Genomic DNA, 14,883 nt, shown 5'->3' on the forward strand with positions numbered 1-14,883 from the left:
AAAATGGTAGTCACTTTGGAAGACAGTTTGGTAGTTTCTTATAGAATTAAATATACTGTTACCATAGGATCCAGCAATAGTACTCCTTGGTATTTACCCCCAAAAGTTGAGAATTTATGTCCACACAAAACCTACACACAGATGTTTACAGTAGTTTCATTCATAATTTCCAAAACCTGGGCTAACCAAGATGTCCTTTGGTCGGGGGGAGCGGGGTTGCATAAACAGTGGTACACCCAGACAAGGGAATAGTTTTCAGAGCTGAAAGGAAATGAGCTATCAAGCCATGCGAAGAAACGGAAGAATATTACTAAGCGAAAGAGGCCAGCCTGAAAAGGCTACATCTGTATGATTCCAACTTTATGACATTCTGGAAAAGACAAAACTAGGGAGACAGTAGAAAGCTCTGTTTGTTAGGTGTTAGGAGGGCAGGAGAGATGACTAAGCTGAGCACATGAGCTTGTGGGTGTCATAGTTGGTACTGAAAACTAGGTTAACTTTTAAAGCAGTTCAACTTTCTATTATGATTTTGAATCAATAAAACTGTAGGACCTGCCCAGGCTGGAATTCTATTGCCACCTATGCATGGAGTTCATGACCAGATTCCTGGAATTAACACAAGCTTTTTTTTAGTAGGGTTATCCAGGAAGTTACTTAGTTTCCAGCTCTGATCACTTAGGCAATTGACTTTACAAAACAAATCGGCCCTGTTTAAAAATCTTGGCTCCTGAGATATAGAAGCAACCCAAGTGCCCATCAATCGAAGAGTGGATCAAAACAGTTGTGGAATATCATATATAGAATGGAATATTACTGCCATAAAAGGAATGAAATCTTATCATTTGTAACAGCATGGATGGACCTAGAAGGTATTATGTTAAGTGAAGTCAGCCAGAGAAAGTCAGGTATCATATGACTTCACTTATGTGTGCAATCTAAAGAACAAAATACACACAAAACCCAGAAACAAAGAGAACAGACTGATGGCTTGCCAGAGGAAAGAAGGGTTGGCGGACAGAGTGAAAAAAGTGAAGGGATTAAGATGTACAAATTAGTAGTTACAAAACAGTCATGGGGATACGGCGTAGGGAATACAGTGAATAATACTGTAATAACCATGTACAGTGCCAGGTGTGCACTGGAAATACTGGGGGGAGATGACTTGGTAAAGTATATGATCGTCTACCCACTAAGCCATATACGCCTTCAGTTAATATAATACTGAATGTCAACTGTAATTGAAAAATTAAAATTTTAAAAAAGTCTTAGCTTCTGAAATCCAAAATGAAGTACTTTTTTAAAAGGCGTGCTTTATTTGGGGCATCGCCAAGAGCTTCCACAAGTGCTGCTAGGCTGAACCCCTCTGGACGGCACAGCGAGTTGGGACGCAGCCGGGTGGTTCAGGTGCCGCAACGGACGGCCAGGAGCCAGGGGCACCCCGACACCGCTCACCCCGGCCCAGCCCTGGCCCGCCCAGAGCCCGGCCGGCCGGCGGGGTGCGGGCGGAGCTCGGGCGGAGGGCCAGGCCCGACAGCGCCGCCGCCGCCGCCGCCGCCGCCGCCACGAGCCCGGACCTGCCCGCCGGCCCGGTGGCGCAGTCTCGCGGGATCGCTCAGCTCTCGCTCCCCGTGCGGCTCCGGGGCGGCTGGCGTCCGGGACCAGCCCGGAGCGGGCTCCGGTCGCGGGTGTCCGGCGGGCTGGACGGGGACGGGGACGGGGAGGAAGAGCTGCCTTCGACCCTCGCCCGAGGTGAGGCTCCGTGGACGCGCACCGGGGCGGGCGGAGGTGGGGGCGGCCGCGGGCGGCGAGTCCCGGGCGGCCGGGGTGGTCGGGGCGCGCCCCCAGCGGCGCGGGGAGGAGCGGGGGCGCGCGCGGAGCGGCAGGTGCGGGGAGGACAGCGCCGAGGCGGGCGGCGGGACGGTACGCGCGGGCGAAGTTTTCGAGGAAGTCGGGGCCAGCTCCTGGAAGGCGACGCCGAGTCGGCGCGGGCCCGGGGACGCCGCGCCTGGCTGCAGGCCGGGGGCAGGTGCCCGGGCGCGGGCCCTGGGAGCTGGGGCTCGGGCGTGTGTTTCGGCGGGGGGCGGGGTGGGGGGGGGGGATGCGGTCAGTCGTGCCCCGGGGCCCGCAGTCTCCCTCCCAGAGACTTGCCGTCGCCCTCCGGGACCAGAGCTGCCCATTTCCCCTCTCCCTGGGACCACTGCTCCCCAGCTCATGAAAGCTAGTTTCGCTCCTCCGCAGGTAGGAGTCCTGGGAGTCGCCCTTTAAAAAAAAAAAAACGAAAAAGCATTAGACCCTTGGACCACTGCCACAAAAACTGCCTCTTAGTCTTTAAAGAATTCACTTAAGAACCCATTAGGTCTTCAAGATTTTCCCCGGGACCCAGTGTTCTTATACATGCTAAGGTGTCCAGCAGAGTCTTAAGAGTTTATTGTTCTGTAAACCCTTTTTAACTTGTTCCTCACGCCCTGCATTACTTTTTTCTCCATCTCACTCATCCAGTGCTCCCTTTTAGCCTGTGTTCCGTGCTGCACAGACCTTCTGTCATTTATTCCCTACAGATGAGATTTCCTCTGCAAATGATAACAGTCTGGGCCCAGGCAGGTGGAAGAGTATCTCTCTAGGATGGAATTTGCCGTCGTTTTTCCAGTGTTGGTGACCTATGGTGCAAGTCTTAGCTCTGCACTTGAACTTCCTCGTATGAATTTGTGACAAATGTTGCTGAAAACTGCCTCTTGGTTGTTTTTACAGTAATTGACCCGGAGCTCATTTTCAGGAAAAGAACTTCTTTTAAAATGGTGAAATAATGAGATGAGAAGTTTGAACATTTTACCTTCGGGTGGAAATCTGACAATGCAAAGAGCAATTTAATCCAAGCCATGTGGTAAAAGCAGGAACTTGAAGAAAATGGAAATGTTTCCATTTCTGTGGACATGTGCTTTTCTACCCCTCATCAGAGGGCACAGCCTTTTCACCTGTGAGCCAGTCGTCGTCCCCAGATGTATGAAAATGACCTACAACATGACGTTTTTCCCCAATCTGATGGGTCATTATGACCAGAACACTGCCGCTGTGGAAATGGAGGTGAGTAGTTCTTTTATGCCTGTATCGAAAACTATTTTATGCTCCGTTCTGGAATCAATGATAAGTGTGACTTTCTTTAAAGACAGTAAGGGATTCTTTCAGTTGTGTAGAAGTCATATTTCGAATAAATCTTTTTGAAAATTAAATCCCACTAAGAATTTGTTTTGTATACACTTGTGGCCCTGTTTAGCGGATTTGCTTAATGCAGTGTTTGTTTTATATTTGGTTGTTAATGATTTTGAAATATCTTGTACCTGGCAAATATTTTGTTTTCCTGAATCAATTGTGGCAGTTCCTCTAATAATGCAAATTCCGAATTTTTCCTAATTCATTGGACATACAATCTGTATTGTCTAGACGACATACTGTCTTTTGCTGTGTGTAAAGTGCACTTTTTTTGCCCAAATTTTTGAGGGAAAAATAAGCATGCGCATTATACATGGGCAGTACCTGAAATACCTTGTGTCTGTTTTTGTGATTATTTGGTACATAAAATTTCTTATACCATAATATGTTCAAAAATAAATGCTAAAATTCCTTTATAATACAAAAAATAAGTATCTAAATATAAATAAATAAATTGAATTAAAAAATTAAAATGAAAGATTTTTTTCCTGAAAGGTTGGGCCAAAAACATGGCTGTACATTATAAGTGGGAGCACATTATATACAGCAAAATCCAGTATATTTTCCTTGTTTTTAATTTTTAAGTATATTTTATTGATTATGCTATTATAGTTGTCCCATGTTTTTTCTCTCCTTTATCCCCACTCTGCACCTTCCCTCCCTCCAGCATTCCCCTCCCCTTAGTTCATGTCCATGGATCATATATACAAGTTCTTTGGCTTCTACATCTCCTATTCGTAACCTCAACCTGTCTATTTTGTACCTACCATTTATGTTTCTATTCCCTGTACCTTTTCCCCCATTCTCCCTACCGTCCCTGCTGATAACTGTCCATGTGATCTCCACTTCTGTGGTTCTGTTCCTGTTCTAGTTGTTTGCTTAGTTTGTTTTGTTTTTGTTTTTTAGGTTCAGTTGTTGATAGTTGTGAATTTGTTGTCATTTTACTGTTCAGAGTTTTGGCCTTCTTTTTCTTAGTTAAGTCCCTTTAACAATTCATGTAATAAGGGCTTGGTGATGATGAATTCCTTTAACTTTACATTGTCTGGGAAGCACTTTATCTGCCCTTCCATTCTAAATGATAGCTTTGCTAGATAAAGTAATCTTGGATGTAGGTCTTTGCCTTTCATGACTTTGAATACTTCTTTCCAGCTCCTTCTTGCCTGCAAGGTTTCTTTTGAGAAATCAGCTGATAGTCTTATGGAAACTCCTTTGTAGTTAACTGTCTCCTTTTCTGTTGCTGCTTTTAAGATTCTCTCCTTATCTTTAATCTTGGGGTAATCTAATTACATTGTGCCTTGGTTTGTGCTTCCTTGGGTCTAACTTCTTTGGGACTTTCTGAGCTTCCTGGACTTCCTGGAAGTCTTTTTTCTTTGCCAGATTGGGGAAGTTCTCCTTCATTATGTTTTCAAATATGTTTTCAATTTCTTGCCCTCCCTCTTCTCCCTTTGGCACCCCTATGATTTGGTTGTTGGATTGTTTAATGTCCCAGAGTTTCCTAAGCCTCTCCTCATTTTTATGAAATCTTCTTTCTTCATTCTGTTCTGGTTGAATGTTTATTTCTTCCTTCTGTTCTAAATCATTGATCTGAGTCCCGGTTTCCTTCCCTTCACTGTTGGTTCCCTGTGTATTTTCTTTACTTCACTTGTATAGCCTTCACTTTTTCCTCTATTTTGCATCCGTACTCAATCATTTCTGTGAGCATCCTGATTACCAGAGTTTTGAACTGGACATCTGATAGGTTGTCTATCTTCTTATTGCTTAGTTCTTTTTCTGGAGCTTTGAACTGTTCTTTCATTTGGGCCATATTTCTTTGGGCGTACCTGTTACATTGTAAGGGGCGGAGCTTTAAGTATTCACCAGGTCCGGGCAACCCACTTTGCTGCATTGTACTGCTGTATGTGGGGGAGGGGTCGGAGAGGAAACAAAAATATGGTATATTTCCATAAGTGGTTGTAATGTTCACTTGGCACAGTTTTCTGAAGTAAATCAATTATTGGAAGATTTGGGGGTTGTAGGTAGTGTTTTGCTAAAAAGTGACCTTTTGGTGGGGCATGTAAATATTCTTTATAAGATACTTTTTAAAAGAAACCACATATGGACTGGGGAACAGAGTGACACCAAAGATTGCCTTAGGTACCTTAGTTATCTGCCTCTGGTGCAGAGACACGCAGATTGCTAGGGTGGTGTGGGAAGGAAGAGTTCCCTGTGGAGACAGGAACCTGTCCTCCTGTACAGATCTGTTAGGCTGCTAAGTCTCATGAAGGAAAGAAGACAGTGTTCTTGTAGTTTTCCTCCAGCAAAACTGTCCAAGAATGGTAAAGGTTTTTCTCCCCTCAGATTGTTGCTAAGAAATGAAACCTCTATAATTTTAATATAGACACTACTTAAAAAACTAATTAGACTTGATTTTGCAGCTTCAAAAGTCTTCCATTGTTGTTTGGTTGAATAGTTGTTGGACTACCTCACTGTAGACTCATGTATAAAATAGGAGGGCTTTTAATTACTAAGCTGTTGTACTTTAAAGGGGCATTACAAATTATATTGTTATCTTTCCGTGGTCTTTCAAACCAGTGCAAGAGGTCATTTTGAACATTGAACAGATGATGCAGTGAGACTTTTATTGATTACTCAGAACAATTTTGATTTTTTAATCTGATTAAAATAAAATATGTAGTGGGGATACCAACAAGGAATAATTATATCATTCATTGATAGTTTCTCTAATGATAATATATGTTTTATAAGTCATGTTTTGTAGTGTTCTTAATTTTTTAAAAAATCTGGTTCCTTTTCTGTATACTAGTTACATACATTTTTAAGTTTGAATGCCAACATCAACCTTATAAATATAGATCATTTAGGGCTCCTAGGGGAGAGATGCATCCTGTTAATAAATGCCTATAATTATAAGATGGTAAGAACTAGTTTTTGTTCTACACATGTCTTTTTAAAACGAATTGTTTCTGTGTAAAATATTACTCATTTTTATTTACCTAGCTTCTTTTCCAGGTAGTTTTGTGTCTGGACATTATCAAGAAGGCATTTTTGTTCTTACCTCCTTTATGTAAGGATATCTTCATTATATATTCTTCCTTGTACACTAAGCTTCCTTATAGCTTTTACTATTAAGTTTTATTGAATAAGTCATACTTCAGAAGGTCTAAGGATATAAAAAAAGAAAGCCGTACAGCATTCACTTAAGTCTACAAAGAAGAAAGGGAGATGGGAAGGCATAATGTCAGCCTGAGAGGGACTTTAAATCCCTGTGTCTGATTCTTTTTGGTCCATGGAATTGTGCTTTTCTTTTTGCCCCATCCTTATTTATCCTTAGCCAGTGGCATTCTCTTTTAGTTCTTGTATTGAATGTCCAGAATTCTTTTTTGTTAAAGATTTTATTTATTTATTTTTTGACAGAGGGATAGGGAGGGAGAAAGACAAGGAGAGAAACATCGATACGAGAGAGAAACATCAATTTGTCGCCTCTCGCAGGCACACCATCCAGGGACGGAATCAGCACCTAGGTAGGGATGTGCCCTCTCCAGAAATCATCCCACAGCCTTTCACTCTGCAGAACAATGCCCAGGCGAACCACACCAGTCAGGGCTGAATGTCCAACATTCTCTAATTTGAGAGTTCTAAGTGACCATAAGTGTCATGTAGAGCTTCTTAACCTCTTTTGTGCCATTAACCCTTCTCAGAATAAGAGTATGTTTTAAAGTTTAGATGAAATGAGTAGGAGTACAAAGGAAACCAATTACGTTGAAATATACTTCTATTCATAGCCCAGGCTAAGAACACCTGAACCCTTTGTTTTATAGGTGAAGAAACTGAAGCCCAAAGAAGCTCCCATTCAAAGGTCCGAGCACTGCTTGACACTCTTTGTGAACATGGACCACAGTGGCTTCTTTACCTAGGGCTTATTCACCCTCTGTCCCTTGACCTTGGGGAATAAAAAGAAAACATTTCCTAGGATTCAGAATATGATGTGTTCCTTTAGTCTTTGCTGCTTCTTTGCAAATTTAGACAAAAGTTAAACTGAGAGGGTATTTTTTTTACCTTTATGTGGCTCTACCATTTTCCCTCTCATCTGTGCTACGCATACAAAGTCTCCTTAGAACTTTTCAATCAAAAATAAAATCATGCCCTGGCTGGTGTGGGTCAATGGATTGAGCACTTGCCTATGAACCAAAGGGTTGCTGGCTTGATTCCCGGTCGGGACACATGCCTGGATTGCAGGCCAGGCCCCTGGTGGTGGGCATGTGAGGGGCAACCACACTTTGATGTTTCTCTACCTCCCTTTCTAACTCCCTTCTCCTCTGACTAAAAATAAATAAATAAAATCTTTAAAAAAAATAAATAAATAAAATAAAATCGTTAGCCTTCAGTTGCTCCTCTCTGTGGGACCAAAGTGATTTTACTAGAATGCAGATCCACGCAGTCCACTTCGGGATTAAATTCTTCGCTGTTTTCCTAAAGCTGAAACAGTAAAGACCCGACTCTAACATAGCATCCACATGATTCTTCACGCAGGAAGAGTCTCCTCCCACCCAGTGCACACATGTGACTCTCCTCCCTCCCAGTGCACACACTCTGCTTCAGCCAAAGCGGCCGGTTTGCTGAGCTCAAATCTGTGTTATTCTCTCTCACTTCTGTGCCTTTGCACATAGTTTGATCTCCACAGCCTCCCTACCTACCCATATTCACCTGCTCAGCTTCTTCCGGGCTCAGTGAAAGCAGTAACTCTGTGCTTAGTGAGGCCTTCTTTCACCTTTCTCCCACGCTTATTTAATCAGCTCACTCTTTACACTCTGTAGTGCTTAGTACAGGATTGGGCACAGGTAGGTTTACAGTTCATATGGCAAATAATACAATAATAAGTAATAATACAAGAAAAAACTGTTTTACATACTCACAACTGTAAACCTACATTTGTTCAACCCAGTATATACAACTGTTCTTATTCTTAGCACACTGTGTTGCAATTATTTACATGGCTCTCTCACTAGATTGCGAACTACAGGTGGGTTTTTTCACTTCTATCCCTGATGCCCAGCACAGTGCCTCTGAGCACAGTAGATGCTCAGTGGAGGCTGAGCATCTACTGAGCATCTAAAGAAAAAGGTGCTGTTTCCTGTCCTAATGAACCAGCAAAAAGAACAGCTCAGACCCTCACCTCCCACCTTCGTCTTCTGCGGTGTCTGAGTAAGACGCATTCTAGCATGTTTAGGTGGTACATATCGCCCACTTTCTGCCTGAGCCGAGTTCTAATAAAATATAGTAGTTGGCATCCTCTGTTCTTTTCAATATTAGCTTGTCACTTGTATGTTAGAATTTATTTAAACAATTTCATTTTTAACCATTTACATTTATTTTTATGGAGTGAGAGAATTCATCTTTTGATTGGACCATTGTATTATAAACTATATGTCAGATTTTTTCAAACATTGTATTTTAGTACGTAAGTTTATAGTCCAGACAACTACTAAATTATTAACTACATATACTTTGATTTTCCCTTTTTTAAAAAGTGTTTTATAGCTTCTCTAAAGAATAGAGTGGGTTTTACATCCCCGACCCTACAGCCTTTGGCTTCTGCTGGTCCCTGTTGAATGTCCAGTGCTCACTCTGAATCAGTGTTGGGATGAGGGGCTGAAGAAATATCTGATGTCGTGCTTTCTCAGCTTCCAGGAATTTTGTATTATTCAAGAGATCTCTCTCCTCTTTTATGCCTCAGCTTTCATCTTGTGCGATGGGTGGCTCTCCCGGTTTACAGACCTCACAGCTCTTACGGTCATTGCCGATCGATGATCGTATGAGGAGGTTTAGAACAGCAGTTCTCACAGTTTAGTTCTGTAGACCAGCCACTTGAGAACTTGTTAGAAATGCAAGCTTGTGGGCTCCATCCCAACCTAGAGAATGATGACCTATGAAGATAGAGCCCAAGGAACTGTAGTTTAACAAGTTGTGCAAGTGTTTCTTATGAATGTTGATTTTTGAGACCCACTTGTTTTGAGCAGGGAATGCAAACTTCTTCCATAAAGACCCAAATAATAAATATTTTGGCTTTGCAAACCATACAGTCTCTGTCACAGTTATTCAGCTCTGCAATGGCAGCAAAAAGCAGCCATAGACAATATATAAACAAATAAGTATAGGTGTGTTTCAATAAAACTTTATTTACAAAAATAGGCAGTAGGCCATTTGAGAAGGGGTTGTTTTTGTTCTTTGTTTTTTGGCTCATGGGCTGTAGTTTGCTGAACCCGGGTTTAAAGTACTTGCAAGTATTCTTAAGTATTACACATGTATAACATATATAAATAAACATTGTGCATTCTTATTAATGTTACATGAGTTATATTATTTACACAGAATTTTTTTTAAGATTTTATTTCTTTTTCTTTTTTTTTTTAGAGAGAGAGAAGGAGGTAAGAAAGAGAGTGAAAGAAACATCAGTGTGTGGTTGCCTCCTACCCCCACCCCCACCGGGGACCCAGCTAGCAACCCAGGCATGTGCCCTGGACTGGGAATCGAACCAGTGACCCTTTGGCTCTCAGGCCTGAGCTCAATCCACTGAGCTATTACCAGCCAGGGCAGAAAATTTTTAAGTCAAATTTATCACAAACCAAAAGACTTTGGGGGATATCCTGGTTTTTCAGTTTTGTTTCAAAGATTGCTTGAAATCAAGGACTGTAGGTTTTTTCCTTATTTTATTAATCAAAGCTAAATTAATTTGTATTACAAAGAGTTAATTTACAGTTCTGAACAGCAGCTTGGCTTCTCAGAAGGACGTTGTGCGGTCTAATTTTCCCAGATGCAAGAACAAAGGGATGTGGGGTTTCCATTGTGTGCCTTTTTGTTTCATTTCTGGAGTGGTGTTTCTCCGATTGTTGGGTAGATGTCCCCTGAGAGGCTGATTTCATCCAAAAAGAGCTGAGGCTGATCTAGGGAAAATGGAAAGAGGAATATTTGTTTTTCTTTTTGAATTGCCTTCAATGAGCTCTAGGCAAAAGCAAAGTCACGTATTATGTTTGGAACAGCATGTGGCCATTCCGCTTTTGAAAAGTCTGAAGGGAAGTGAGCCAAAGGGAAAAAAAACCCAACCCCTTTCCTTTCCACCTGTTAATATGCACTACTAAAATGTTTCTATTCAATTAAAAAGAAAGGGATGGAGAAACACTGCATAAACAAACTTAAGAAAAATCTGTTTCTATTGGGCAATGGTTTTTAAACATTTTCATTTTTCTGCTTGTAGAAGAGTCTAGTGGACCCCTTCCTTTCCTCCTTCTCTACTCTTATACTCCCCGCCCCAACACACACACACACACACACACACATGCGCGCGTGCAAGAACATGGTTAGTGTGACGGGCCTCTTTATTTTCAGGGAGGGTGTCCTGAAAATAACTAACTATTCTGAAAGTAAGCTATTGAGTCATTCAAAATGAAATAGATGTTGAGCCCTGACCCATGTGGCTAGGTGGGTTGGGCATTGTCCTGCAGGCTGAAAGGTCGTTGGTTCGATTCCCAGTCAGGGAATCACTTCCAAACACTTTCTATTTTCATTACAATCACTAGAAATTATCTTTCTTTTTGATGCCATTTTACAGTAAGAAATGAAGCTTTTGAGAGTTACTTTGAGAGTACTTTGAGAGATACTTTGAGAGTTACATAGTAACTTTTGAGAGTTACTGTGTATGCCACCATGAGTAGAACATGTAAATCCTGCAGTGAGAATATGATGCTTTGCCGTTTCTTGGCCTTCACTGGTCACCAGTGCAGTTGTCTGTTTCCGTGTTTCAGTGGGGTTCTGATTCATGCTTCAGAAAGGTGACAAGTGTTTGTATATCTTGTGCCTTTAGTCCTAAAGGAGGCAAGGCACAGCCAAGACACTGCTGCAGAAACATTTCGCTTAGGGTTGGCTTTATATATTTTTAAAACATCAAAATAACTTGCTTCTTTTGATCACTGTCTATTAGAATTCTAACCTAGACTTTTTCTCAGGGTCTTACGTTGCTGCACACCGCAGGCCCATGTTGTGGTTCCTGCATTATCACGTCATTGAAGCAGGGGGGCTGGCTGGTGTGCTGCAAGGGAAGGGTGGTCGTGTGGCAGAAGTGGGCAGTCTGAGACTGTGAGGCATGTGCTTGCACTTCTTCCCCGTGCCTTCGGTCCTGCTCAGGCCACTGAGGATGGAATGTTGTTTGAGGACACCTGATGTCATAAGTAGGAGAGTTTGATAATGCCCCATTCATGAGAGTAGCTTGGGTTGATTACTCTAGGTGTCCCCTAATTGTGCCCAGTGGGTACCAGGTAGTGTTAGCAAAACCAAGGTGAATGGTCCCTTTTATTTGTGTAGGGTTAATCCCACTGGCCTCCTCAGCTCTATGCCATAAATATAATGGGCCAGTATAACGGCCTGTTAAACAGTGATATCAGCAGAGCCTCTGATGATGAAATTGAGGCACAGAGCTGAAGAGCTGACAAAATATTTACTGCTTTCAGCCCCAGATAGGCTTGAAAACCGGTTCAAGAATTCCACTTACTGAGGTCACTTATGACCCATTCTGTATGTGATTGCTGCACCTGTCAGCAATTCTGAGTGTAAGATCAAGGCCATAGGAAATATCACAATGAGCCAAGTTAGTAAGCCTTTTCATCTCAAAGTTTGGTTTCTGAGAATGATACTGAGGACATTTTGTGGAACAGCATAAAAGATTCCAATCAAGATTTTTACTTCAAAAGATTAGGGAAATATGCTCATTTGGTTTATGTTTTTAACCTGTTAGGATGAGTTCAGTAATAGGCTGACTAGCCATTATTTAAAGTGCTATTTGTTCTAAAATTATTTGTTCCAGAATTACCTGCTTCAGGAGTACACACAACATCTGGAACATTCTAAACATGACTTCTGACTGTTTGTCCTTTTATGAACATTTGTTTTTCAAACTGAAGAGTTTTGTGTTATGTAGGAGATTCCCAAGCCTCTCTTGGTGTGTTTTCCCCCTTCATCCCTGTTGGCATTTGTGACTGCCTTGTGCTGGGGGGAGGGTGATTTTCAGGGAGTTTGGGTGACAGCATAGTGCCAGGGTTGGAGAGGACAGGCTGTGGGTTCACATCCAGTTTGCCACTGACGACACATGTGAGTCTATGCAAGTTGCCTCACCTGTTAGAGTCGCAGTGTCCTTGTTTACGAGGTGAGGATAAGAACACCTCTCTTACCTGACTTTTGTACGAAGAATCGGTATATGAAAAAGCACAGCACCTAGCTCATGGTAGGTGTTGAATAAATCAAACCTCTGATTTATTATCAGGAGCTATAGTATTGGTAAAAGTAGCGGTGGGTCTGGGCACTTAAATTTTAATTCAGACTATATTTGGGGAACTGCCTTTCCTCACTGTAATTTGAGGGTTTGGGCGAGGTCATTGGCTACAAACTGGGATCTCAGGAGGTGCTACGAGGTCACTGGGGGGCAGTGAGGGTGTCTCAGAGGGAGGGCTTCCTCTTCAGCCCCAGCAGCTGTGCTTTTATTTACTCAGCATATCAGGCTCTTTGTGACCTCTTTATTTAAAGAACAGTTCCCTTGGCAAAACACACACACACACTCACACACACACACACAGTCTTTGAAAATAATAGACTTTAAAGTCCCTTCAGATCCCATCCAAGTCTGTAATTCTTCATGTCTGTTGCTTTGTAACAGAACTTGAAAGTTAATGGATTGACCTGAAGACATTTTGTTTGTCCTGTACAGTATTTTAAATGTTTACATTAAAGTGACAAGATTTCTGTTTGACAACATATCTTGTGAGCTTCTAGTCTTAAAAAAAACAAAGCCAAAAACCCAGTTGCTTATGATGAAGACTGGATGAAATGGCTCATTACCCACAGATTTTTTCCTGGTAGCTTTTGGGGGGATTTCAGGGTATGACAAAACAAAATATAAATGTTGTGATTTGGAAAAAATAAAAATAAAATGACAAAATAAAAAATTTTGGAGATTTCACATAAGAATCCAGATTTTGTGTTCTTTGAAAATTGATATATTTGACAGTTCTGGAACCACATTCCCAAATAGCATCTGATGGAGCTGAGTAGCGGCTGCCACCCAGCTGCTCCCTGTCGTCCTGTACCCCCGTGAATTCACCGGCCTGGCCTCTGAGATTATTCAGTTTTCAACATCTGATTGATCCTCTGCACACTGCATGAATCTCAACATTGTTGAATTAACCAGTGTGGGCACTTTGGAAGAATTAAACAAAGGATGTCACTTGCCATGTTTGCCCTGTAAGAAAATTATTTTAATACAGCAAAACTACGTGTGTTACCTTTATTTTGCCTGCCCTTTAACTGGACAATAACAGTTCTTAAGTGCTGACCACGAGTTTATCATAGCTATTGAGAACTGGCTTCTGACTCAGAATATTAAACACAGTGTGTTTTAATTATTTCTAATATAGGATCTAATTACCAGACACACAAAAATTTTAGAAACTAGGCTTATTTGGGACAGTCAACAAAGAAAATGCTACCAGTTTCCCACGCCTCCCCTTCTCTACCTCGGTCCCAGGTGGGGACACTCACACGGTCCGGCACTCTCCCCCTCGGGAGAGAGGACACTGAGAAAGTGCTCTGCCGTTGGCTCTGCAGCAGGCCCCTGTTAGGTGGCAAAGGTCAGGTCTCAGCATTGCTCAGATAAGGGAGAGATGTGATAGTGCAGCCGCGGTGGCAGGTCCGTCTGCTCCGTCACTGTGACCCATCAGGGCAGGGCAAACTCTCCCCTGGTCCAGTGTCCCCAAAAGGCGTTTTCCTCTCATTGTTGGATGTGGATGCTGGTAGGTGCCCTTTAAATCAGACCCGTTAGTCACATCTCACATTTACTTACGTTTTGTCTGCTTGACCTTACATTCACTGAGAAACGTGCATTGACTGAAATCCCCTATGCTGATCATGGAACCGCCCATTTCTCCTTATAGTTTTGTTCCTTTTACTTAATAGGTTTTGTACTATTTTATTAGTGGTGTAGGGTGCTCAGCAGTGCATTTTAAAGTACATTTGTTGAAGTTTAGTCAGAATCTGAATGTTTTATGGAAGGAGATATGTAGTTGGTTATACAGTTAAAAGTGGAAGTGCTTATTCCTTTTTCATCTTTCAAAAATTTTGTAAAGTTTATAGTTCACTAAAAGACATTTTCCTGTTTGTGTGTGTGCAGCTATAGATTTTATTTTATTTATTTATAAACTTTCTCATTTCAATGGCATTTGGAAAGGAAGGAGATGTTAATAGGTGAGTTCAGTGCATTCCCCTTGAATCAGAATTTTCATCTCTTTCTCTACATGTTCTCTTTAGGTAATGTAATAAAATATTTCAGTGGCCATTTTTCTAATGGTGACTTCCAAATCCTTAACCTAAGTCTTTCACCTGCATAGCTGTCCTTATTAACTGCCCACTAGTGGCTGTGCACACTCAGATGGCCTGTGGGCACTTCGCACTGTCCATCAGCAGGCGAAGGGGTAAACAGATTATGGTAGAGCCGCACAATGGAATGCTACTCAGCAACTAAAAAGGATGAACTCTTGGTACAAGGAACAACATGGTGAATCTCAAAATAATGATGCTAAGTGAAAGAAGCCAGACAAAAAGAGCGTATACTATATGGTTCTATTTATGTAAAATCCT

The 14,883-nt window shown here is 42.0% G+C and overlaps 1 protein-coding gene across 1 annotated transcript in view; it reads left to right on the forward strand.

The window, feature by feature from the left end:
* The first annotated feature begins 1,471 nt into the window (after positions 1-1,471).
* The window catches only part of FZD6 (frizzled class receptor 6), a 30,668-nt gene continuing 17,256 nt past the window's right edge, over positions 1,472-14,883 (forward strand). Inside the window, exons 1-2 of the mRNA XM_045861401.1 lie at positions 1,472-1,749; positions 2,749-3,081. Coding sequence (XP_045717357.1) covers positions 2,905-3,081 — 177 coding nt within the window. The 5' untranslated portion in view covers positions 1,472-1,749; positions 2,749-2,904. The remainder of the gene's footprint in view (positions 1,750-2,748; positions 3,082-14,883) is intronic.

This window comes from Phyllostomus hastatus, unplaced genomic scaffold (genome assembly GCF_019186645.2).
Source record: "Phyllostomus hastatus isolate PE091 unplaced genomic scaffold, TTU_PhHast_1.1 phas_scaffold_21, whole genome shotgun sequence".
Taxonomy (NCBI): domain Eukaryota; kingdom Metazoa; phylum Chordata; class Mammalia; order Chiroptera; family Phyllostomidae; genus Phyllostomus; species Phyllostomus hastatus.